The sequence below is a fragment of the Urocitellus parryii genome, chromosome 1, assembly GCF_045843805.1.
Source record: "Urocitellus parryii isolate mUroPar1 chromosome 1, mUroPar1.hap1, whole genome shotgun sequence".
In the NCBI taxonomy this organism is placed as follows: domain Eukaryota; kingdom Metazoa; phylum Chordata; class Mammalia; order Rodentia; family Sciuridae; genus Urocitellus; species Urocitellus parryii.
Genome location: NC_135531.1, coordinates 44,422,261 through 44,449,397, shown reverse-complemented (window position 1 = coordinate 44,449,397; position 27,137 = coordinate 44,422,261). Strand labels below are relative to the sequence as shown.

The 27,137-nt window shown below is 34.8% G+C and overlaps 2 protein-coding genes across 3 annotated transcripts in view; one reads left to right on the top strand and one right to left on the bottom strand.

Moving 5' to 3' along the window:
* The window catches only part of Mier3 (MIER family member 3), a 29,313-nt gene extending 14,342 nt beyond the window's left edge, over positions 1–14,971 (top strand). The window contains exons 5-13 of the mRNA XM_026385923.2: positions 487–607; positions 1,629–1,714; positions 1,911–1,983; positions 3,986–4,137; positions 5,662–5,743; positions 7,333–7,427; positions 11,087–11,214; positions 11,300–11,442; positions 11,552–14,971. Coding sequence (XP_026241708.1) covers positions 487–607; positions 1,629–1,714; positions 1,911–1,983; positions 3,986–4,137; positions 5,662–5,743; positions 7,333–7,427; positions 11,087–11,214; positions 11,300–11,442; positions 11,552–12,009 — 1,338 coding nt within the window. The 3' untranslated portion in view covers positions 12,010–14,971. The remainder of the gene's footprint in view (positions 1–486; positions 608–1,628; positions 1,715–1,910; positions 1,984–3,985; positions 4,138–5,661; positions 5,744–7,332; positions 7,428–11,086; positions 11,215–11,299; positions 11,443–11,551) is intronic.
* Positions 6,390–25,310, bottom strand: Setd9 (SET domain containing 9). Of its 2 annotated transcripts, XR_013343786.1 has the most exons (7): positions 25,179–25,310; positions 23,494–23,861; positions 21,843–21,966; positions 21,486–21,601; positions 20,425–20,530; positions 7,659–7,787; positions 6,390–6,561 (listed from the first exon to the last, which is right to left on the bottom strand). XR_013343786.1 is itself a non-coding variant. In XM_026385924.2 (6 exons), exons 1-6 carry the CDS (start codon positions 25,274–25,276, stop codon positions 18,017–18,019), a joined length of 900 nt encoding a protein of 299 aa, XP_026241709.2. In that variant the 5' UTR covers positions 25,277–25,310; the 3' UTR covers positions 17,772–18,016. The 2 variants fall into 2 exon arrangements, 1 of the variants encoding a protein (XP_026241709.2); XM_026385924.2 differs by lacking the exons at positions 6,390–6,561; positions 7,659–7,787 and adding an exon at positions 17,772–18,104.
* Between the last annotated feature and the right edge of the window lie 1,827 nt (positions 25,311–27,137).

Sequence of the window (27,137 nt, the reverse complement as noted above, 5' to 3'; positions counted from 1 at the left end):
ATATGCCAGCCCTAGTTTTTTTGTTTGTTTGTTTGTTTATTTTGAGATGAGGTTTTGTTAGATTGCTCAGGCTGGCCACAAAACTTCTGGGCACACAAGTGATTCTGCCTCATCCTCCCATGTAGTTGGGACTGCAAGTACACACCACCATACCTGGCTAGAAGTCAGATTATTTTTGTTGAAAATTAGCTGTAACTCTATTTAAGTTCTCCCCACATTTCACAAATTAGGCAAATTATTTGTCTTAAGTGTGTAATTGCATTTGTATTATTCTTATTAATAGTATATTATTAAGTGTATAATTAAATATCAAATGTCCAAATATTTATATGAAGTAAATTATAGGAGATTTCAAAATTACTTTGCAAAACTAATAAGACATCAACTGGTTACTAATTGTATTATTTTATTAAAAATAAGAAGATATTTTTCTTAATTGACAAAATATAATCCTTTCTAACTAGTACTGCCTTCCTAATCTTTCAGGAAGAAATAGCAAAAGACCTCTTGTCAGGTGATGATGAGGAAACTCAGTCTTCTGCAGATGATCTGACACCCTCGGTGACGTCTCATGAAACTTCTGATTTTTTCCCTAGACCTTTAAGATGTAAGAAACCCAGACATTACTGTTTGAGGTTTTTTTTTTTTTTTTTTTTTTTGTGTGTGTGTGTGTGTGTGCATGCATGCACAGTGCTGAGAATTAAACTCCAGAACCCAGGGCTTCATGCATGCTAGACATGCATGTACTATATCCTTAGCTAATTGTAGCAGTGGTAGTGTGAGTACATTTTATTACTCAGTAATTTATGTTTAATTGTTTATTCTAGAATGATGTGTTTTACATAGTTTAATAAAATATTATTATAATTGGAACAATATTATCACCTTTTTGTTGGGATAGAGGTAGTAAACTAAAGGCTGTTTAAAAATAGAAACATTGACTTAGTTTTACAAGGCTGCATTCTTTCCCAAGGCTCACCTATTTCTATCTTAGTTCAACCATGAAGTTTTAAGAGACGAATTTTCGGTTTCTGTTAAAAGGCTCTTGCTCTCCTGATTTTGAAAACTTATCAGTGCTAAAAAGTGTTTTTATTTTTAGTGGTTCATTCTTTTTTTCCTGTTAGTTCTCGGTGTTATCCCTCAATGTTTATCAGTAACATTAAAAAGGTTTTAGACTAAAATAAGTATTTTTTAATGCAGTCTATTTGTTTTAGGTATATTTGTGGTAGAAAAACTACTCGATTGATAAGTTCAAATGCACATTTATGAGTGTGCACACAGAAACCATTTTGATAGACTCAATCTAGCTCTTTGTATATATTTACTAATTAATGTAACAGAATTCTAGTGCTATACTGTCTTTTTAAGTTGATCACAATAGTTTCTTTTTTATCTCCCAATCTATTTATTGGTATGCTACAATAATTGTAAGGATATTATATATACTTTATATTTAGAGTTTTCATAATCCTATTTTGACTAATGTCCATTGTGAAAATAGTGGAAGTTTATTAGATTTCTGCTGACAAAGTATTCAACCAATTTTTATAAAATACAGCATAACAGGTATTCTCCAAGCTACTACAAAAGTTAGCAATGAAAATCATGAAATTTTTTTTCTTTTAAAGCAAATACTACATGTGATGGTGATAAGGAATCAGAGGTAGAAGATGTTGAAACAGACAGTGGTAACTCACCTGAAGATTTGAGGAAGGTAAATTGAATTACCATTATAATCTATTAGACCATTTTGGACTAAATTGCCTTTTGAAAACATTCGTGAAGTGATTTATGGTCATTTTGTTGTTTCAAGAGAAAGTTTCTTGGGACCTGTAGAAACCAAATTAGTGGTTTAAGACTTTTCCCCCCCAAGTGTTTATAATACATTGTTTTTCTGAATTTTCCTGTAGGAAATAATGATCGGTTTACAATATCAGGCAGAGATTCCCCCTTATCTTGGAGAGTATGATGGTAATGAAAAAGGTAAGAAAATCTTTTGATTTTAATAGTGTTTGGTAGGCTGAACTACTACTTAATGTGTTTACTTAAATATCTGATTATATACTGGCCTGGACAAAAATAGATAGATTTAAGATTGGAGGAACTTCTAGAGTGAAGATATTTAGGCATCACTTAGGGAAAATATATCAAAAGTAACCAACTATGAGTCTCAAAGCCCTTCCTACGTATAGGGGCTTCTTAGCCAGTGACTCAATGCTTGTTCAAACAGTGGAAAATCTTTTGAAGGTTAGCACCTTAACCTGTATCTTGCTTTAGTAGATGTTGGTAGAATCTCATCATCTGAGGTAGTGAGAATGTTATAGATGCAGTCTGTGGAGTGAAAACTCTTGAAGATAAAAAGAGATTAGAAGAAATTCTTTTGCTTCAGCTGAAAGAGCAGGAGGTGGAATGGAAGGATTCTGCTGTTTTGCTTTTGCAGTCAGTCTTTCTTCACATTTTTGGTAGATTTCAACTGTAGTTGGTTCTAAAAGTATGGAGAGGAGAGGTAGTAGGAAATAAAAATACAGGTATCCTTCCCTAGTTGATCTTGGAAACCAAGTAGATTTGAAAAATTTCCCTGGGCATTTGGTCCTTTCCCAATTGAGTCGATTCTTTGCTGTGAAGTCACAAGGGCAAAAGCTACATAGTCAACACAAAGCCTTCCAGGTTCTTCTTTCTTCCTTTCCATTATGCCAGATCATCCACCATTTAAAGGAGGCTACCCTGGGGTCCTTAGCCTTGGCTGCTATCTAGCAACACCATTTTCCTACACTGTTTTTAAACTGATGGAAGACAGTTGTCCATTGGGGAACATATAATAGCTGATGATCTTACTGTACCAGCCTCTTGCCTTCCACCCAAGCCACACATAACCTGGGAACCAAGTATCTGTTCAGCAGCCATAGGTTCTTAGATCAAACATAATGGAGAAAATAGTCTCTGTTTTGCAAATTGAGGAGGGAAGGTGTACCTTCTCTGTTAAGAGATTTAATCTTAACTATTTTACATATTTCAGTTGTGACCAAAGAGGAAAGAAACTTGTTCAGGAAACTTCTCTAAAAAGTCAGTCTTCATGCACAGGCACACTTTGTTTTTAAGTTTTCTGCTAACTAGGAATGAGTACCTTCTTAGGCAGTTGTGAATGTAAAATATTTGCCATAGTTCAAGTATATAATTAGCTATCGACAAATTACTTTTATTAGTTATGTTTATAAAATATTATTCACTTGAAGAATGAATTGCACTTGAAGCACTGAGATAAATACATATGCCATCTATAAAGTAGAAGCTTTGAGTAGATAGAGTGGTAGAATGCATTAATAAGATATAAAACTTGTTTTAGTGACATTTTGTTTATTAATGTTTCAGTCACTAAAATAGTATAGAACATTTAGTTCTCTGACTATTGTTTGCCCTTCTTTCCAAAAATAGGAAGATTTAAGTATCCTTGATTCCTCCTTTAAATAAAATTTATTTTGGGGGGAAGAAATCAATAAAGGAAAAATGTGACTTTTTTTATCGTTTCATTATCTGATTTTTTTTCCCCTTAAATTTGTTTGTTTGCAGTTCTTCCCTTAGGAGATTTCATAATACAGTCATATAGAAAATTCAAGAGAAAATTCCAGTGAGGTTATTAGAGAATTTAACAGGTCATTTTTACCTCTTTATAAGAAAAGTATAAGATACCAATGTGGAGTTTTTAACATTAGACTTTACTAGGCATGGGAAACCTTTTGATTGGTCAGTAAATCTAACCACAAAAATAGTTTCTTGCTCTGGCCCCAGAACCCAGATAAGAAAGTTAAAGTTTTGTTTTATTTTGTTTTGTTTTTTGTACCAGCAAAAAGTTCTTATCTCACAGTCAAATTACTGGAGTCCTCAAAGTTACTAGTCCCTGCGTTTAGCCTATAAAGACAGAACAGTTTGTGTGCATTTTTTAATGTGTTCACTATTTTTAATGTGTTAATGGGATTTTCTTTATCAGTGTATGAAAATGAAGACCAGTTACTTTGGCGTCCTGATGTGGTTTTGGAGAGCAAAGTTAAGGAGTATCTTGTTGAGACCTCATTAAGAACTGGAAATGAAAAAATAATGGATAGGATTTCTGTGGGAACACACCCAAGGGACAATGAACAGGTATAATTCACATTCTGTTCAAAACAACAGCTAACTTCTTGATTTCTTATATTTGATTGCAAAATACTTGTTTTAAAAAAAATTCCTTTTTATTTTAAGAGGTAAATATATAATAGTTTTATGTCTTCTGTTTTTGTCTATACTTGTACTCATATCTTACTTTATATACCATTTTATATCCTTTTAATCCCTTACACTTGTATTTTCCTTTGCCATTGAGAATTCTTTAATACCTCATTCTTGATGAATGTATTCCATCTTGTATTTTTAATATCTTATTTAAGTATTTTCTATGGTTGGACTTTAAGATTTCATGATAAACGTATTGAGTTATTTTTGAATTTTACTCAGGAGGTGACTAAAAGGTAATGTCTATTAAGACTGTGTGGGGGCTGGGGTTGTGGCTCAGTGGTAGAGCGCTTGCTTAGCATATGTGAAGCACTGGGTTCTAGTCTCAGCACCATATACAAAAATAAATAAAAGTTATTTATGTCCAACTACAACTAAAAATAATTAAAAAATTTTTAAAGCTGTATAAATTGAAAATTGAAATTATTTTGATTGCATCATAATTGCATACATTTGTGGGTGGTTTTCTAGTTTTAAAGTTATTATTAAATTATACTTTTGTTCCTTCCTTGCCAGTATTTTATTTCTTTTTTTTCCTGTTACATGTCTTCGTGCATTAGTAGTAACTCTCAGAGACATTTAGTAGTAATAGTGATTTGGGGCCTGCTTTTCAAGGAAGTAATGTATCTAAAATTTTCTCATTAAGAATAATATTGGTTCAGTATATAGCAAGAAAATATCCATCTATTTTTAACTAATACTTTTGTCTTTTTTAATATTAGAAATGGGTGTTGACCTAGGTGCTTTTGGGAAGCTATTGAAGTGATTATTTTTTAATACAATCTATTGATGTATTAAAAAAAATTTTTTCTTATTATTGAGCCATCCTTACCTTTCTTGAAACATACTTGGAAAGGTTATTATTAAACTTTCAATTGAATCGTCTTCTACTTGTTATATTCATAATTCCAACAAATAGAAATTCTAATTGGAATAAATGGTACCTTTCATATTAGATGAAAATAACCGAGCCCATTATAAACCCCAGTCACTGAAGTATCACTTCTATTCCAGGCCTGCTCCTGTTCCCCTTTATTAAAACTAAAAGGCAGAGAATGACATCAAGACATAGACCATAATTCTAATTTTTCTCAACTAGAAAAACTCATCTAAATTAGGGGAACTTCCCAGCTCAAAAGGCCCAGAAATTAAACAAACAAAAAAAAAAGTCAAGAATGATATTGATAGATGACTTTTGAGAGGCAGAGGAAGGCTGAATAAATGCAAAAGGTACCAGAATCAAATTGCAGGATAGTTACATATCTTCAAATGTCATATGAAATTAGAAAGCATTGCGGCCAGAGTTTGTTAAGACTTTTACAATATACCTGTTTCTTAAAATGCTGTTAGAGGTGAACTATCACTGATTTTTGTTTATCCCTCCTTCTCTCCTAGGCATTGTATGAACTTCTCAAATGTAACCACAATATAAAAGAAGCAATTGAAAGGTACTGCTGCAATGGAAAGGCATCTCATGGTAAGAAACGTTTTGATTCAAGAAAGGGAAATGGAAATGAGGCTATGCTCATTGGGGATTAAAATAAGTAAAGTATTATAAAGGGCAGAGCAGTTTTATAACACTTTTGTAAAATCTATGTTCATCTTCATAGCAGATAATTTTTTCCTTTTCTTGCTATTTTTAGACACTCTAGAGATTTTCATGTACAGATTATTTACCCCCTATCACTTACACTTTCTTGAAGAAATAGTTACAGAACAAAGCAGACACCAAAGATGACAGTATACCCAAAGTAATTGAAATGAATGATTTTATGATTTCACTGAAAGGAAAAGTTGGGCTTTTTCTTTTCTTTTTCTTTATTTTTTAAATCTAGGCAGCAAATGAAAAGGAGATTGAGGATTTATTAAAAAAGGAAAGATATATATAGTTCCTTGAATTTATTGCAAGAAATATATTTTTAGTAAATAATGTAATCTCATTTTTATAGTGCTTAGGTTTTGTATCATGTTTCAAGAAAAATGGTTAACTTATAAAATTTTCAGAATTTTTTAGTTTTTTTAATGGATAAGCATTACCATATCTTTCACTAAGTATATGTAGAGTGAAAGTAATACTAAGTAATATTATATAAACAGGTTGGAAAAAATAGAAAAACTGAAAATAGTACATTTAAATTTATAGATTGAGATAGCTATTGAAATATTTCCCTTGTAAAAGTTGCTTCTTGGGGCTGGGGATGTGGCTCAAGTGGTAGCACGCTCGCCTGACATGCGTGCGGCCTGGGTTCGATCCTCAGCACCACATACCAACAAAGATGTTGTGTCTGCCGAGAACTAAAAAATAAATATTAAAAAAAAAAAAGTTGCTTCTTTAAAAGTAATTATTTTAAGCTGTTAAACCCCTCAAAATCTAAATACTGTTTTTTTCCTTAGTTCAAATTATTTTTTATCTTTACTATAAGATTACTGTTTATGGCTTTGGGGAACTGGTCCCTAGTACCATTCATTAAGTAAGATTTTTCAGAAATAAAAGGGAATAATAAACTAATTCTTAGGCAGAGGCTGTGACCCTGTGAAGATCTGCCAGGTCTCTTGCCCAACTACATTTTTAATTCATCATCATTAACATCTGCTGGGAAATTTAATGGGATTTAGTGTTTTGAGAGCGTGGACTGTTTCTTATTCCCTTTATATTTCTAAGCATACCCCTCACATACTGACTTTAAATAAATAAATATGTGTTGATTGTACTTTATATATGGTCTCTAAAAAACATGGTTTTGACTAAGACCAGAATGAGGCCTTTTTATGTTCCATAAAGAAAATAACACCTTTTTTTCATAAGAACATTATATGTTCATTTTTTTTTAACTAGAAAAGCATAAAATTATGTTTTAAAATCCATTAAATTCTTATTACATGGTACAGTGGGAAAAAAGCATTTATAATCTTACATGAAATTTCCTACATACAGAATTTGTGTTCAGAAGTGAGTGAGAAGAGTGAGCTTATGGCCTGTTTACAGGAAAAATGTACTGAAAATATATCATTGATTCACATAAAAGAGTTTTGAGACCAGTGAATTTCATTTAAAAATTTTTTTAGAAGGAATGACTGCATGGACAGAAGAAGAATGCCGAAGTTTTGAACATGCACTCATGCTTTATGGAAAAGATTTTCATCTTATACAGAAGAATAAGGTAAGTTAGAGAAATTAAAGAATTTACTCAGTAATTAGAATGAATATAAGCAGCTAACTTATGTCATTTGTATAGGAAAATAAAACAACAATTTTGTTAATTTTCCCTGATAGTAACATTTCTCATATTACTCTAAATATGGTTGAAATTTGCTCATAAGTACCACAGCTGCTCATAGGATAGTATAGTCACATCTTTTGATATAAACAGTTAAAATAATATTGTACTCACAGAAAATGAATTCACTGTATTTTCCAGAAAGACTCACTGTTCCACATTTTTCCTTATTACTTTCTTCCAAGCTTTTTGGAGGTTTGTGGCCTCAAAAATGTTTCTGTTTGGCAGTGAGAACTGCAGTTGCTGAAGAAATAAATATTGTTATTAAAAGCGACTAAATATATATTCTGACCAAAACACCAATTGCTGAGGAGAATGTAGAATAACAGGAACTCTTATTCATTGCTGATGAGAATACAAAATGCTGTATCCACTTTGGAAGACAATTTGATAGTTTTTAATAAAACTTACTAAAGTCTTACTAAATTATTTAGCAATCTTGCTTCTTGGTATGTACCATATGGATTGAAGATTTTTATCTACACAAAAACCTGCACGCAAACGTTTAGAGTAGCTTTAATTATAATTGCCCCAAACTAGAAGGAGCAGATATTTCCTTTGAGGTGAATGGTTAAACTGTGGCACAACCAGATAGTGGAATGTTATTCAGCACTAACAAAGAATGAGCTCTAAGCTGCAAGAAGTCATGAAGAATCGCAAATACCTATTATTAGATGAATGAAGCTAATCTGAAAAGGCTACATACTGCACAATTCCAATTGTATGACATTCTGGGAAAGGCAAAACTATAGTGTAGTAAATAGATTGTGGGTTACCAGAGGTTAAGCAGAAAGGAGGTTTGAATAGATATCATACAAAAGATTTTAAAGAAAGTGACACTATTCAGTATAATACAGTAATGGTCACATGTGTTGTCAAAACCCATAGTGTATACAGTGTCAAGTGTGAATCCTAATGTAAACTATAGACTTTGGGTGGCAATTATTAATTGATGTTTTAACAAATATACCATTCTGGTGTGAGATAGCTGGGGGAAAACTATGATAAAAGGGAACCTATGCATGTATCTAAGCAGGAAGATATGGGAATTCTACTTTCTTGCTCAATTTCAGCATAAGTTTAATGCTTCTCTCTACAGACTGTGTCTAGATTCTTTTTTGTTTGTTTTTTCTTTTCTTTTTTTGCATGTGTTTGTCCAGTTCTAGCACCGTTTTGTAGAAAAGACTATCCTTCCTCCCTTGAAGCGCCTTTACTCCTTGGTCAAAAATCAGTTGCCTAAATTTTATGGGTATAATTCTAGGTTTTTTCTTCTATTAATGTATTTGTCCATTTTTTCTCCAATACCACACTGTCTTGATTACTGTAGCTTTATAATAAATCCTGACACTAGGTAGTGTCAGTTCTTTAAGTTTTCCTTCAATATTGTGTTGGCTATTCTGGGTCTTTGGATTTTCCATATAGAATTAGTACGTCATTCACAAAATAACTTGCTGGGATTTTTATTGAGATTGCACCGAATCAGTACATCAAGTTGGGAAGAACTGACATCTTTAACTGTGATCAGTCTTCCTATCCATTAATGTAGAATATGTACTTTGATTTCTTTAATCTGAGTTTGGTACTTTTCCTCATGTAGATCTTAACATATATTTTGTTAGAGTTATACTCAAGTATTTACTTGTGGGGGTTACTAATGTAAAGTTGTATTGTATTTTTTATTATTATTGGTTCTGGGGATTGAAATCAGGGGCATTCGACCACTGAGCCACATCCCAGCCCCCTATTTTGTATTTTATTTAAAGACAGGGTCTCACTGAATTGCTTAGCACCTTGCTGTTGCTGAGGCTGGCTTTGGACTCAGAATACTCCTGCCTCAGCCTCCCAAGCTGCTGGGATTATAGGCATGCGCCGCTGTCCCCAGCTATGTTGTATTTTTAAAATTTTGATTGTTTATTATTATTATGTAGGAAAGTAATTGATTTGTATTAACTTGAATCCCTCAACTTTATTATTATTGCTTATTAGCTCCAGTTTTTCATTGATTCTTTAGGATCTTCTATATAGATAATTATGTCATTGGAAACAGTTTTTTTTTTTTTGCACCTTCCCAATCTGTACACCTTTTATTTCTTTTTCTTGTTTTTTTTTTTTTTTTTTTTTGCATTAGCTACACCTCTCTTTGTGAGTTGAAAATTTCATGCTTTTTATATAGAAGAAAGTCTAATTTTTCTCAAAGATGAGATGAAATCTTTAATATAGTGGATAAGTAAATGTTTTTACAGAATTCTGGGTTGTCCTTTTAAGTCAAATAAAATCATCAATTTTGCAATGATTTGTGAAATTTATTCTGTCCATTCATTTCATAAACAATTATGTCCTTCCACTTACCAGATATTGTTTTAGGCACTAGAGATACATCAGTGAATAAGACAGAAGAGGTCTGTGGCTCCAAGAAGCCTACATTCTCTTTGAAGACTTATAGTTAATGATGTATATTGAAAGGTATACAGTATCTTGTTTAAAAAGCTTGTCCCTATTTTAGTTATCTTAAAATCACAATTCACTCAGGAGTCAGGATAGAGAATCTTAAAGTTCTTTAATTGAGTACTTTAAATTTCTTCTTCAGGGAAAAAACAAATGTATACTGGATAAGCATAATGAATTTTGATAATATATCTAATTCATTGCCTGTAGCTATATCTAACAGAGGAAACCTAGTTTGGATATGGAGCCAAGTTTGCAAGGCTTAAAAGTTATTACCACTCGGTGCAGTGGCACATGCCTGTAATGCCCTCAGCTCAGGAGACTGAGGCAGGAGGATTGAAAGTTCAAAGCCAGCCTTAGCAACAGCGAGATGCTAGGCAACTCAGTGAGACCCTGTCTCTAAATCAAATACAAAATAGGCTGGGCTGTGGCTCAGCGGTCGAATGCACCTGAGTTCATTCCCTGGTGTACATACGTGCGCACACACACACACACAAAAAGTTATTACCAAATCTGTTGGAGCTAAGAGCCAAAAACATGTTGGAGGGGGAAAGCACATCCTTTAGCTAGGAAATCATCTTAAATTCCAGATGCTATATGTTGCTTATCCCTTTGCCAAAGGTTCTTTTGGATAACAGAATCCTTTGATAATCGAATGAGGCTGTGTTCCTTCTCCCCAGCAAAGTACACCTACATATGATTTTGGGAATTAGTAGATGCAAGTGAAAACCATTCATGGGACCCTTGGGGATTGATTAATGCTAAAATTAAGAATTCCTGCTGTAGTCAGAATTATAGAATTCAGTAAAGAAAGGTAAAGGATTACACTATTTTAGGATTTTCATTAAATGTGGGAGATAATTTCTTGATGCACACTTGTTTTATAAAATACTACATTTTTTAAAAAATAGCCTTGGGCTTTGAAAACTTTTCACATGTAAAGACATTTCACTAATAAAAGTGTTCAGAATTTCATAATTGGGAGGAAGCATAATAAAATCCATGAATGGAAGTTTCATTATTGTGGGGGAGAAAGTTGCTTTTAAAAAAGGAGTTGGCTGTATTGGCTTATTTAAAAATTTACCTTTTTTCATTAGGTGAGAACTAGAACAGTTGCTGAATGTGTAGCATTCTATTATATGTGGAAGAAATCTGAACGGTATGATTACTTTGCTCAACAGACAAGATTTGGCAAGAAACGATATAACCATCACCCTGGAGTTACGTAAGTATCATGGGCTTGACTTCAATGATTTTGTTGTTTTTAACTGTGATAAGCAATCATAAAATTATTGGCCTGTATTTTTCAGGGACTATATGGATCGTTTGGTAGATGAAACAGAAGCTCTTGGTGGGACAGTAAATTCTTCAGCCTTAACGTCTAACCGGCCTGAGCCTATTCCTGATCAACAGCTGAACATTCTCAACTCCTTCACTGCCAGCGACTTGACAGGTAAAGTGAAGGTCTTTTTGTGTACTTTAGGATAGCATGATGCAAAATTATATGCGGTTTGTTTCACATCAAAGGATCACTTACCTAAACCTTTTCCATTTCTTTTTAGCTTTGACCAACAGTGTAGCAACGGTCTGCAACCCTACGGATGTGAATTGTTTGGATGATAGCTTTCCTCCACTGGGCAACACACCCCGTGGACAAGTAAATCATGTGCCTGTTGTAACGGAAGAGTTACTCACCCTGCCTAGCAATGGGGAAAGTGATTGTTTTAATTTATTTGAGACTGGATTTTATCACTCGGAGCTAAACCCTATGAACATGTGCAGTGAAGAATCAGAAAGGCCAGCAAAGAGATTGAAAATGGGCATTGCTGTCCCTGAATCCTTTATGAATGAGGTTTCTGTAAATAATTTGGGTGTGGACTTTGAAAATCACACACATCACATCACCAGTGCCAAAATGGCAGTCTCTGTGGCTGACTTTGGCAGTCTGTCTGCCAACGAGACCAATGGTTTCATCAGTGCCCACACTCTGCATCAGCACGCTGCTCTTCACTCCGAGTGACACAAGGAGCCCAGAGACAGTGGGTGTGCAGTACCAGTAAACTTGAGGGGAGCTATCAGGTTTGCATAGTCTTTCACTGGAAGTTTGAACCTTTTTCACTATGACATCAGTGATGTCAGTATGTATAGAACTATATCTTGATTTATCAAGAGTATTTTCATTTTTCAATCCATAAATGTGGAAATGAACTATGATCAGCAGAGTTGGGAACTAAGATTGAACTCTGTGGTGCAGCTTTAAGCTCTGCTTCTCTCTTCCTCATCCCCTAGTACCTCTTCCCCTCTCCCTTATTTTTTCTATTCTTTTCTGTTCCCCACTGCCCCCACACCCAATTTTAAAACCTGTAGACAAGAGGCCACCAGCTCAAAACCAGCACAGATGTTCTGAACTGAATGGTTGGGCTTCTTTTCGTGTAAATTCCTTTTGCCGTAATGGATGCAGTGGAATAACAATGTTTACAGGTACCAATCCCAGTCCCTGCTCAATGTAGCATTTTTTTGGTTTTTGTTTTCTTTATTAATAAAAGCAGGGGTAGGTTTCTTTAAACTGCACAAACATGCAAGGATTTTTTAAAAATGGAAACTTCTCTCATGTTATTCAACTAGAGCACTTCAGTTTACAAAACAGCAAATACATCTTTATGGAAGCCAGCACGAATGAGGAACCGCGTGCAAATTATGAAGACTCTTGCTTGGATCCTGTTTAAAAATTCTAGACCAGGGCTACCTTACACAGAGTTGGTTATTTTACTGCCGGGAGATTTCTGTGTAATTTCATTTACTGGCTAAAAATTTGGCATTCAAAGATGTGGTATTCATATGGGGTTTTGTCCACCGTTGTAAAGATTGTAATCTTAAACCATACCGGTCACTGATAATTTATTTTATCCTGAGGCAGTTGACTTGCAGAGGCACAGTCTACAAAGCCTAGGATGTTGCCACTCAATGGTTTACATTTTGGGACACCTCTTAAGTTTGTAGCACTGCAGTTCAAAGTGTTAATATTTAGAGGGACTTCTAGATTTTATGCATAATGCAGTAGAACCTTGAAGTATATTTTAAGCTATTTGGTTTAGATTAAGCAGTTGGCAAGAAAAATGTGAGTGCCTACCTGAAATAGAATGGTACGTTACCACTTTTAAGTTTTAAAAAGTGATAGACGTTCAGATGCATCTCAAACTTGGTTTTATTTTTATTCCAAACGTTGTGAATGAGAAGCCATTGTCAAAAACATTGGCCATTTTTGCTCTATGGATATGCATCTTTAAGTTATAAGGTAAATCAGACAATATGTAATACAGTATTAGGATATAATAAGCTTTGCTTTTATAGTACAGTTAAAACAATTACCTTTTATTTGCACCGTCTTAACTAATATTTTTGATTTTTACTAGTCGTGTCGCTTTGCAAAAAAATTGTTTGGCTGCATTGCTAATATTTGTAAGTGTAAATCGCTTCAAGGTTGTGCTGATGAGTAGATAGGATGTAGTGGTCTTAGAAATTGAAAGGGAGGGTATTTATTATACAAACTGTGAACTGCAATGACATCCTTAGTTTTGGATGATGTGTATTCTTGTTTTTTCTTTGCAGCATTTTAATGAAGATTGCTTTGAAGTGTTTACGCAGTAGCACATTTACTATAAAATTTAGTTTAGCACAGTGGACAAAAGTAGTTAAATTAATAACTTAAAATCAGTCTCTAATTTATACATCTAAAGTCTAGCATTCCTGTAGCACACAGTAAATAATGGGTAGCCTGGGCTCTGTGTTGCTTTCTCATATTTGTATCCAAGTTATCAGCTTCTTATTGCTGTGTTGTTGTGCTAAACTTTGAACCTTATTTCTTTTGTTAAAAAATCAATACTTTCTATTATTTAGTAAGATACTGGCCATAATCTTCCATTGTTATAATTTTAATTTTCACTCTGGGTTTACAGTGGCTGGTCTGTATAAATAATTTACACAAAGATGACTGAATGCTAATACCAGTTGCACTTAAATGAACATGCCCATTCTCATTAGCTGATGCAGTAATATATTCAGTTTATCTATGCATTGCTGGGATCTTGATATAAGATGGAAACAGTGTTTCTTATCTAAAGTTTCGATTATCAGCAAGTTGAATGGACACTTTAGTTATTTAAATATTTTTGACCAAAATCCAGAAAATGATATGAGAGAAAAATAAATTCCAGCTAGTTTAATAGATTTTTAAATGCCAATCTGTTTTTAGCCTCTTAGAGAGTGCTAGCTAGCTGGTAACGTTTACTTTTAATTCCTTGTTAAAATGAGGCAATAATTTGCAAGATTTTTGTATATATGTGTAAATCCTTCATATCTTTTTAGATCTAACTCAATATTTTCTGACTACTTCTGTCATGTATAATACCATTTTGTGCATGCTTGATGTGACATTCATAATTGTACCACTATGACTTTATTCATGTAAAATAGCTATTTATTGAACTTTCTTTTAAAAGCTGGGTTTACTGGTTTTTTTTCCTCTCCGTTTAAGCATCTTAACAGAGAATTTGTTACTGTTTATTAAAAGAATTGCGTTTCAAAGCATGAAAATATCTGATTTACGATCATATGAAGAAATAACACCTTTATTATCAAGTGTTAAAAGCACAATTCTTATAACAAACTGTGATAAATTCTTTTTTTTTTTTCCTTTTGGCGCATTATTTTCATATGAACAAACCAAAAATTCATGGTGAGCAGTTGCAGTGTTGGCTGATGTATCTTTTATGTACAGGGAATTTGAAGAGGACAGTGGATTCATTTAGAAGTGTAATTGGTGCTGTGATTATAGCAATACTTTTGTTAGTCATATTTCATCTTTTCCATGCTAGCTTTTTAAATGTTTAGTTTTCCTCTTGTCATGGTCAACTGCTGAATTACTTGAAAGATGTAGAATACTGTTTTAAAAATACTAAAGTCTGTACAATTAGGTCAAAGAATTGTGCAATCGTTTCCTTTTTAATTTTTAAAATTGAGGGTCATAAATATTTGAGAACGTCAGATCTAATAGAGCGTAGTGATACTATTTAATTTAACCAAAGTCTCTAGTAAATACTTCAACTTTGAATGTAAACTAACAAATAAACCTGACCACCAAGGAGATTGTTTGCCCAGAGTTTCAAAGCACATTGTCTGCAAATGGAAATTGAAATAATTTATAAAAAATATTGACATTACTATGTTTTTTAAAAAGTTCCTAATTTTTTCACTAAAAGGAGGAAACTATTAGTTTTATTGTTAAATATGGTAGATATTAATATTCCTCTTAGATGACCAGTGGCTTCAGTTGTCCCAGTTTGAAATAAGTACCCTGTGAGTATGAGATAAATTAGTGACAATCAGAACAAGTTTTAGTATCCGATGTTCAAGAGGAAGTTGCTATTGTTGCATTGATTTTAATATTTGTACATAAACACTGATTTTTTTGAGCATTATTTTGTATTTGTTGTACTTTAATACCTGGTGTACAGTTCCAGAAATAAAAATCTGGAAATCTTTTTTTTCTTGGTTCGTGTGAATGAATATTTGCCAAATTTTTTTTTTTTAACAAATCCTAAGCTACACCAAAATAGGTAGATTATACCAGTTTTAAACTGATTTTAGATGCAGTAAATAAGTATTTGATAGGTAAGTAATAAAATCAGTAGATAAATTTTTCTTAAATTCCCTGTAATAGTTTTCCATCTATAATAAAATTCTAATTATCCCAAAGCAAGGATTTTAGTTAAATTCAGAAAACATTTGTTGAATGTCTCATGTTTCAAACACTGTTCTAGGCAAATGTGCCTTTTTGTAAAACATAGTATCTGAGATTTGATCAGATATGATAGGCAGACTATTATTTATGATTGACTACTCTCCCTTATCTAAACTATTCAGTTTCATCAACTCAAATCTTTCCTAAGCCTTCATATTTTCAAGCCATAGATCTCATTTAGCCTAATTTCTTATGTATGTCCCTGTATTTCATTTGCTCTGACTAGAGCTTTCTCTAGCTCCCATTCTTTTTTTTTTTTTTTTTTTTTTAGTATTAGGGATTGAACTCGGGGGCACTCAACCACTGAGCCACACTGAGTTGCTTAGTGCCTCCCCATTGCAGAGGCTGGCTTTGAACCCGAGATCCTCCTGTCTCAGCCTCCCGAGCCAATGGTGATTACAGGCATGTGCCATAGTTCCTTCTTAAAATGCCCTTACCTACCAGCTGGGCACAGTGGTACAATGCAGTTATGAGATTGCACATAACAGATTTTGTATGAAGGCAAACACCTCTACTATGCCATGGTTACTTGTCTAGAACTACATTCTTTCATTCTTAGACACCAAAGGGCTTTCCTGTGAGAGATTTGTGGTCCATGCATGCACAGAGCACCACAAGTTTTTAGAACACAGCCAAAAGTGCTGTCAAGTGCTATAAGACAGCTACATGGGATTTCAGGAGAAGCCCTGTGAAAGCAGAATAATCTTCAGTAACTTCTAGGGACATCTAGATATTCCTAACTGGCTTCCCTGTTTCCACTTCTGGAATTTCCTAATTGTGTCTCTACTGTAATATGAGCTTTCTGGTCATAAGTGCTATTCAAAAAAATGGGGAAGTGGAATGGGGAATGCTGGATGGGAGTAGGGTGTTGTGAATTTCAATAAGGTGGTTAGATAAGCCTCACTGAGAATGTGACAGAAAGGGAGAGAAAGAACTACAAGACTATCTGGGGGAAGGTCTCTGTAGGCACAGTACAATTTCCCTGAGAAAGGTGCAAGGAGTAGCTAGGAGGCAGGTGTGGCTGGGATGGAATGAGTAGGGAAGAACAGATGAAATTTGAGATAATAAGCAGCTAGATCATGTATGTGAAGGACTTCAGCATTTACTCTTATATTAGATGAGTTTTGAACAGGAGTGTGTCAAAAACCTGACTTTGATTTAAAATAATCACTCTTGGAGATTTCTGTGAGAGGCAGGAGTGGAAAAAGGGAAACCAATTAGGAAGCCACTGAAATTGCAATAAACTAGTGAGTAAAGCTGGTAAGCACAGCAGTGAAGGTGGTCAGAATCTGATTATACAGTTTCCATGAGGATTTGCGGGGATCAATAAATATCCTCTTTCCTACCCAAGTTTGGAATTGATAGTTTGAACAGGAGTTAGGTGGATGAAGATCAAAGTAACATTACTAATAAAAATCAGGCAGGTGGCCTCAGAGCTGCAACTGTACAGACTTACATTTGTTCTCTACAAAGAAAGAGCTGGAGAAGTGGGCTATGGGTGCCTAGTTCTCCAGAAGACACTCAGAAAACTGGTCTTCTCTAATGAGTGGAAAGAAGCTAGAAGCATTACTAAAGGAAGCCCTACACAGAACTATCCATGCAGAAGAGAGAGATTCCTAACAACTATCCTTTACTTGTATTCTCAGGCTAAAATATCTTTCTTGCACACTGCCAGAAATTTGTGTGTGTGTGTGTGTGTGTGTGTGTGTGTGTGTGGAATTTTTCAATAAGGAAATAAATAATGACCTTACATTTCCCCTTACTCAGCTGAAACGACCTTTAAAATTACACATGTACACACCAATTTACTTATAGCAACCAAAGGTATGTTTTACTTTATCCTATAAAAATAAATGTTTTTACAAAAGTTTGTAAACATTAACAGTACTACAAGAATTGCTGATGCCTGGCTAAATTTTATAAACCATCACAGAGGTATACAAAATAAATACAAGAAAAATTGAAACTACAAGTCCAAGTAGTTTTAATAAGTTATTGTGTATTTAGGTGAAAATCAATTAGAACTCAAATTGCATTACAAGTTTGAAATTGTAATGAAGCAAATAACTTTTTACCATTGAAAATGGAACGTAAATATATACTAATAGAAACATACTCCATTAGATTTCAAAATATTTGTTCTACAGGTAGAACTCAGAGAAGTGATTAACAAAAATACACTTAGATTTAATAGCTAAGTAAAAAACCTAATTTCTAATTCGCCAAGTTAGCTGACAATTGTGTAGTAGTTTGAAAAAAGCTCTTCTCCTTGATCAATATCCCTAAGTGCAATAAGAACAACACATCGAAGTGGGCTGAAAAGAGAAAAATAAGCAAAAAAATAAAGTATTAATAAGTATGTTCACATTTTTATTATAACTTTCTCTCAGATTCCTTACATTTTAGTTTATATATTCAATTTGCCTGAGGAAATAGTGCTTTTCCTGATGCAGGTATTCTAAAATAGAGTATGTCTGTTCTATAACATTTAGGACCACAAATCAGTAAGTTTATACAACCAACCAACTCTTCTGAAATTGTTTCTATGGGTCTCTAAAACTGGTATCACATAAAGGATTTTAATCCTTTTTAAAAGATTATAGTTAGCCATTCTTTTATTAATTTGTATCTCATATTCTCAAAAAAAAAAAACATAACTGGAAACTTTTAAAATACTTTCTTTCTGAAACAACAAGATGCTTATATGCCTTCAAACCTCCTGGAGTATAAGGCTAAGAAAACCTAATTATTAAACACTAATATACACATGTAAAGACATAAAGTTATTAAATTTTAAGTATAGTGAACAGTCCAAGTTTTCAACATCATTCATTGTGAAAGGACAATTTAATAGGTCTCATATAGTTGGATGTGATGACACATGCCTGGAATCTCAACTGTTCTCCTGTAATCCCAGCTACTCACCTGCGATCCCAGCTATTCTGATAGATGAGGCAAGAGGATAAAAGAAAGTTCAAGACCAGCCTGAGCAATTTAGTGAGACCCTGCCTCAAAATAAAATTCTAAAAAAAGAGATGGGGATGTAGTTCAGTGGTAGAGAACTTGTGCATGAGGCCCTGGGTTCAAGTCTCCCGTAACACACACACACACACACACACACACACACAGAGGTCTCATATAAAATAAAGGTTGTTAGCAACTCAGTGAAGTGACAAAGAATATATCTTTCGGGCTGGGGCTGTAGCTCAGTGGCAGAGTACCTGCCAAGCACGTGTCAAGTACTGGGTTCGATCCTTAGCACCACAAATAAATAAATAAATAAATAGAATAAACACACGCTGACCATCTACAACTATAAAAAAAAAAGAACTCTCAGCTCTCCAGATTATTTATATTTAAAATTGTTAAACTTGAGTATTCCCACTTAATAGAAAATAAATGTTACTCTAAAAATATGTCTTCTAGATATAGCCTTTTTTTCACAATTAGATTTAATTGTGAAATGAAGAAAGGAAACAATAGTGTAATTTGGCCCTTTTCTTCAGGTAGTAACTTTTTTCTATGGTAGAGCAAATGATGCTTAAAAAGATTAAAGTAAAAATATATTTGAAGGGCTGGGGATGTGGCTCAAGCGGGTTCGATCCTCAGCACCACATACAAATAAAATAAAGATGTTGTGTCCACCCAAAACTAAAGAGTAAATATTTAAAAATTCTCTTTCTTTCTCTAAAAAAGTAATATATATAATATATATATATATATGTATATATATATATATATATATATACATATATATATATATATATTTGAAGATTTTGTGGGTAGGAAAATAACAAAATCACTTGAAAATAACAAAATACCTCTAGGGATAAGACCTGTAAAGTACTGCATAATCACTCTTATGATTATGAATAAAATGGGTAATAAAAAACAGAATGAGGGGCTGGGGTTGTGGCTCAGCAGTGGAACGCTCACCTAGCACGCATGAGACGCTGGGTTGGATCCTCAGCACAACATAAAAATAAATAAATAAAATAAAGGAATTGTGTCCAACTACAACTAAAAAAAAAAGGAGAATGAACTAAGTTAAACAAAAGTTTTTACTTTTATATAAGCCTACATTAACACACTAAGGTGTCGTGAACATAAAAATATCAATTACATATATGTGTGTGTGTGGGGCAATGGGGAGTATTGGGATTGAACTCAGGGGCACTCAACCACTGAACCACATTCCCAGCCCTATTTTGCATTTTGAGACAGGGTCTTACTGAGTTGCTTAGCTGAGGCTGGCTTTGATCCTCCTGTCTCAGCCTTCCAAACTGCTGGGATTATAGGCATGTGTCACTGCGCCCAGCATCTGCATATATTTTTGATATAGATAATTTATGTATAATGTATATGTGTGTGTATATTTATAATATATATATATATATATATATATATATATATGCACACATATATATGTATATATATTTTGGGGGGGTTAGTGGTGGTAGGGATCAAATCCAGAGCCTCACACATGCTAGGCAAATGCTCTACTACTAAGCTACATCTCCAGTCCTTTACTTTTCACTAAAATATTCTACCCCAAATTCTTTATAGCTTTTTCTTATAAATTATATTTAAGTACAGTAAAAGAAAGAAAATAGAAAATGCTCTTAGAATACTAACCTTTGTTTTTCATAACTGTAGGCAATGTTTGGAAGATACTGCTTCAGTTCTACAGGGAAAACTGCAGGCACATCAAATTCCTGATAACAGACATTAGCTGCTCTGTCTAGGAACAGGAACATATTTTTGAGAAACAGCCATCCATGCATGATACAAGCTCAGGGAAAACTGTATTGATTAATGATATCCAATGTATGGTTTTCAAAATTATTGGAACATGCTCAAAATAATAATTACTATTATGTTTCAGGCACTGTTAGATTTTACATGTATATCTAGTATATATGAACAAATAATATATAAAATATATATTGAAAAAGGAGTGAATAAATAATATAATGAAAATAAAATAAAATTTTAAAAGTAAAGCATATATATTTATATCTTATATGTAAACCTATATAATATTTATGTGTTTTACTGTTTACTTTTAAAATATCATGAAATAAACACTCAAAATAGTTAATGGTTAAACACAGAAGTCAGGCTCTGAGTTCATGTCTCCCATACACCAAAGTCTACATGCTAGTTGTAGCCAGAAAATTAAGTCTTAAAAAAAGTGACTCATAAATTTAGCAACAAAAGGGGGATATAGGTCTAGTGATAAGGCTATATCAACAGTGATAAAATAATCTCTAAATTAACTATTCAAAAAATGCTAAAATAATAATGATCAAAAGGTTACAGTCAATTGTCTATGTTCACTGAAAAATCAGAACAAAAATCATAAATTAAAGATTTCCAAATAATGTATATCATTATTTCCCCAAATTCTCTCTGTGATATCTTCTCTTAAAACCAGTTATATTTGGGGCTCAGTGGTAGAGCGCTTGCCTAGCATGTGTGAGACACTGGGTTCCTTCCCTGGCACCACATAAAAACAAATAGTAAAAGGGTATTGTGTCCATCTACAGTTAAAAAAATATATTTAAAAAAGAAAAGTTATATTTGCTTAAGGACTTTGAATAGCTGTAATGCCACAAATGCCTTTGGCACTCATCATCTGGCAAAGAATTAGCCATTGCTGTACCTTGTCTCATAGCCCCATAATGTGAAATTACCATTTGAACAATTGTTGACATACTGTCCGATGGCCAGTGGATTATGAATTTCTGATGTTAGCCATGTACTATCACTCATTTTTAAAGGTCCAAGTCGATCTCTTCCATTACAAGATCTGAAACAGGTGAAAGCATCAGCTAAGGAACTCTTGTATCTTCAAATAAAATACCAAATTAATACAACAACTAAACAAGTGGAATTTCTCTGTTAAAAATGCTTGTCAAGACACCTGAGTAGCTACATAGTACGTCACCTAAACAGATTTTCATTTAAAGTACAAATGCTGTAGGTTATAATTATGCCAGTAATTGTGGTTCTTTATCCTATAATTACATTTGAATATGGGCATCACCTACCTGTACACAACCTTTGATATCCCTTTGTCATTTCCATCAATGAGTACCCCATCCAGGCATCTAAAAATGAATGGATTTCCAATGGACTGGAAAAAGATTGGCTCATACTTTTGATATACTGTACCTATTATACAATAAAATAAAGACATATTATAGAAACATGTAAAAATCATAAAAATCCTGAGCAGGATTTCCTTTCTCTGGAACATGAACATAAGACAGAAAAATCTGTTTTAATTTCTCCATCACATTCTCTTTGGTTATTTTCCCTCTTTAAAGAGACTGCACTCAATGACAGGCGGAGCACAGAACCAACAGTCCACACCTCAGAACAAAAATATAACTATCTTGCTTAATTAGAAATATGAACTGTTACATATTAGATTCAGTTTTACAAAGTCCTATATAAATATATATTTTAAAGTAGAATGGGACTTGATATCTACTAAAGGGTATTTTAAGAAATACAGTTTGCTAATAAATAAGGTAGACATATACAGGAATAAAAGAATCTGACATTCAGGCTTTTTCTCCTCTTACTGGCAAAAGAGGAAAGGAGGCTGGGGGTGTTGGCACATGCCTATAGTCCCAGTGGCTCAGGAGGCTGAGGCAGAAGGATGATGAATTCAAATCCAGCCTCGGCAACTTAGCAAGGTCCTAAGCAACTCAGGGAGACCCTGTCTCTAATAAAGTATTTTAAAAAAAAAAAGGGCTGGGGATGTGGCTCAGTGGTTAAGTACCCCCGAGTTCAATCCCCGGTAAACCCCACTGCAAAAAAAAGAGTAAAGGAGAAAATTAATATTTACTGAATGTTTCCTATGTGCCAGTCACATTAATCTATTAAATTTATTTTACTATTAATTTGTTGACCTATTCTGTTGAATCTTTACAGCTGGGTTAGTTGTACAGGAGGAAACTGAGACTTGTGTGTTTAGGGATATAAAGTAAGAAAATAATAGAATGACTTTTTAAAAACATAAGTCTAACTCAAATATTCACACACACATTTTCACTATATATACCAAATAAGAGAAAGTTAGTTTAACAAATATTCTACTGATCATTTTAATCAATAATGTTTTGCAAAGAAGCTGCTTTATTTGTATACTTCACAGGTATAAACAGTAGGAAAGTCTTTATTCAGTGATTTGTGAGTTTGAATTCTTTTGTTTTAACTTATATAGTTACCAACTAAGTCAAACTGTGTTATTCTCTAATGCTTTCTAAGTAACTTATCAAAGTGGGCCATACTGTGTTTTAAATTTAAACACTGATTAGAAAGATTTCATTAAGGGGCTGGGGATGTGGCTCAAGTGGTAGCCTGATCGCCTAGCATGCGTGAGGCACTGGGTTCGATTCTCAGCACTATATAAAATAAAATAAAGATATTGTGTCCACCTAAAACTAAAAATAAATATTAAAAAAAGATTTCCTTAAAATAAAAATAATTTATCTTAACAGATACTCCAGGATACTTTCTAAAACATACAACATAATTTATGAATAGTTAACTACCAAATTAGAATTTTAAAAATAAATGGAAATCTTTCCAGTTCAACCCCCTACTCTAAGTATTACAGGGCTAGATATTTGCTGAACTTTTATGCATTGATCTGAAAGAAACTCTTGGCAGTACTAGTTGAGCTGTTACCAGGATACATAGATACAACTGCGCCTTTTGGTACCAATCCTTTAGTAACGAAGACACCTCTTCCCGCAGAAATCAGTGAGCTAGTTGCTCGAGCAACACTGAAACCCAATGTCTTATAAAGAATGTCTTCTGGTTTAAAGATATTTTGCTGTTGATGTTTGTTTTCAAGTAGATTCACCCTTTGATACTGAACTGCCAGCAGGTCTTGATATTTTGACTTAACGGGTTCTGGAAGGATAGTCAAGATATCTGATTGTTTATGGAAATCATTTAAGAATAGAGCCTGGAAAACTTTCAGTAATGTTCCTAGGACATCTTCATCTGAGATAATTTTGTCTTTGGATTCCTCTGGAACATATCGAAGAGTCCTGAAAATGGGAAAAGTTTCATTCACTACCCTTCAACTGACAGAAGCCAGACTGACTTTATTTCTAAATTACTGTCCTTAATGAACTACAAGCTTATTCTCATGTGTGTAAAGAGCATGCAATTGAAGTCAAAAAGAATTGTTTGGGGGCGGGGGTAGCTCTAGTTACCTAACTCCAATAAAAGTAGTCAATATTTATGACAGGCCCATTCTGTGTCACAGGCTTTTGGGTCCTTATTCCATCTTTACAGTCAAAGAAACTGAAGCTTGGAGATGTTAGGGAACTTTCCCAACATCCTACCGAGTTTGCAGAGTCAGAAACAGAAATGTAGCTCAGCTTTTTTTCCTCATTATACCCAATAGCCATTTGGATATTATAAGAATCGTTGCATTGCAACTGCTTTTTACTCAGGCTTGTAGTTTCAAAAACAAACTTTCTATCATTTGTCCTACAACGCAGCTGACTGTAAGGGTAACCAGCTTGGAGTAGCTAACGCATCAACAAATGCACGAAGCAGCCGAAGACACGACGAAGTGTTTTATGATAAGGGGTCAGTCTTCATGGGGTCAGTGTGGTGGCTGGTATTAAGATCGTCCTGGTGAGCTGCAAGAAGCAAGCACCGCGCTCACCCAAATAGGCAGACTGGTAACCCAAGGCCAGTTTCTGAAAAACTGGCGAACGGAGGAGCTTTCCCAAAGATTCATACTACAGAAGCATGAATTCAGGTGCATCATTCCTATAGAATGGTGAGACCAGATTTGATACATTTTTCTTCAGAAGTAAAAGTACAATTAGTACAAGAAACAATACAGTTGTGGAAATAAAAGTGATGTCATTAAAGCGTGTACTCCCAAATACAGCATTCCAGCAAGCTCGCACCAGAAAAGAATACGCGCCACCACAGTCGCGGACCACGCCAAACTTGCAGACCTCGCAGGCCTAGGAACGCGGCGCCTACCGGGAAAGAGGTGACATGCCCCGCCCTCCTAAGGCCAGCGCCCGCTTCAGACCTCCAGCCCGCCAAGGACTCCAATTAGCCTCAGCCTCGCTCGCAGCAGGCCCCGCCCTCTCAGGCCCCGCCCACTTAGACCCCGCCCTTCTCAATCCTATACGGGTGACCTCAACTCCGCCCTCCTCGGCCTGCCTGCCTTCTGCTTCGCACCCGGCCTCAGGCTCGGCACCGCTGGCCAGCCAGCCCTAGGCCCTTCGGTTGCCTCGGCTTCTTCAGGCTCAGGCTCCTCCCGCTTCAGGCCCGGCGGCCCTAGCGGCGCCGCGGGCGGAAGGAAGACGTCTGGTCCGGCCGCCCCGCTCTCTCACCTCGGGTTGTGGCTTAAGTTCAGCGCGATCCAGGGAACGAAGCGGTACTTGTAACGGCGCCATCGCTGCCACAGGCCCCGCAGCAGGCGGCCCGTCATGGCTACCCGCTGGCGCCGTGACGGGGACCGCGCGGGAGAGGCGGGTCGAGGTCTCGGGTCCGCCCGGCCTGGGGAGGAGCGGGGTGCGCTGTCCCGCCCTCCAGGTCTCCGTCCTCGGCGTCCCTGGCACCGCCTGGTTCCTCTCGCCCGCTCGGTTCGGCCCATTGACTGACCCAGCTCACTGAATCAATCTCCTGGAGCTGGAGGGGGACCTGTTCCCCTTTCCTTTTTCCAACCATTGTGTTTTTTCGTTCGTAAACACGCACACTAGACCTGATTGTGCGCCCGCAAGCTCCTGTCCACTCTGCTCTTATTCTCTCCTCTCTCCGTTGCCTCTTAGCAGTAGCCTGAGTCTCCCTGAACCAGTTTCCGTGGTACCGCAGACCTCAGGTCCTTCCATCCCAGCCAACTCGTTACCACAAAGTGATCAATGTGGGAATTTCGCGAGTATATGAACTTAACTAATGGGACAAAATGTGATGATGCCTGTTTTCACTCTAGTTTTTCTCTTCATCCTCCCCAAAACCCGAAGGCAAATCTACATAGACAAATTGTTTTTTAAAAGCAGCTTTAGTTGGCATTCGAATAACTGCACATGTTTAAAAGGATCAGTTTGATAAATTTTTGACACATACATCTGTGAAATTATCACCACAATCAAGATAATATCCATCATACCCAAAAGATCCCCCAGGACCTTCTGTAAGCCCTTCTTCCAGTCCCTCTTTCCAAACTCCAAGCAACCATTGATCTGTTTTGTGTCACTAGATTAGTTTGATAATGATGCTTTATCCTTTTAATATGTCCTTGGGTTCATTTGGTAAAATTTTGTTTAGAAGTTTTGATTTGTTGTTGTTGTTGTTTTTGGCTTGCACATTCAATTTATTTTTTATTCATTTATTTAATTTTTATTTAACAAATACTTATTTTTTGCATTTTTATTTTTTAAATACACGACAGCAGTGGAAAGCATTACAATTTTTATTACACATATAAGGCACAATTTTTCATATCTCTATATAAAGTATGTTTACAGCAATTTATGCCTTTATACATGTACTTTTTTTTGCATTACAATTCTTAATACACATATATACCACAATTTTTTTTGTAATGCCTTTTTTCAGGTTTGGTATTTAGAATAATACTTACCAAATAATGGGATGAATTATTCCCTCTACAGGTGATATTAGAAAAGACTTTTACAACTCCTCTCCATAACACACAAACACACACACACACACACACACACACACACACACACACAAATACCAGATTTGGACAGAGCAATTACAATGGGGACAAACTACAAGTATCCCTTAACCATTTTCAAATCAACACATTTATTAGGAAATAAATGTGATGGTGCCATTTCCTTGGCTTCCATAGTATGCCTGAGAGTGAGAGTAAATCCCAACCTAAAGTTGAAATTGAACATCTCAGATATAGTGAAAATCCAGGCAGATGCCAGTGGCCTCAGGGATATTTTGTTGTATTCTAAAAGAAATAATGGGAAATAAAGTATTTGCCAACATCTCTCTTTATTTCAATCCTAATATCATGTAGGATGTTGGCAAAGTCTAAGGGCTTTTCCCTTGGACTCTTTGCTTGGTAACTTGGCATTCTTCATATTTACCTGATTTGCTAAATGGAGTCAGTTGAGCTCCAGACAAAGAAAGAGTCTTTAAGGTGTCCAGATCTAAAAAGAACCAAAAAGAATTGGTTGAATTTTTTCCTATAGTAATGTACTTGTCTTTAAAAAGAACACTTTTTAAATTTAATTTCCCATGCTTACTAGATTTATGGTATTAAAATTAATTTTTTAAAAATATTTATTTTTCAGTTTTTCGGCGGACACAAC

What these genes read in the sequence shown, in the direction of transcription:
- Setd9 (XM_026385924.2), bottom strand. Translation starts at nt 25,276, where the DNA reads ATGACGGGCCGCCTGCTGCGGGGCCTGTGGCAGCGATGGCGCCGTTAC. An exon ending in AACTTAAGCCACAACCCGAG is followed by an intron (nt 23,862 to 25,178) that starts GTGAGAGAGCGG and finishes TCCCATTTTCAG; the next exon opens with GACTCTTCGATATGTTCCAG. An exon ending in ATATCAAAGGTTGTGTACAG is followed by an intron (nt 21,602 to 21,842) that starts GTAGGTGATGCC and finishes CACCTGTTTCAG; the next exon opens with ATCTTGTAATGGAAGAGATC.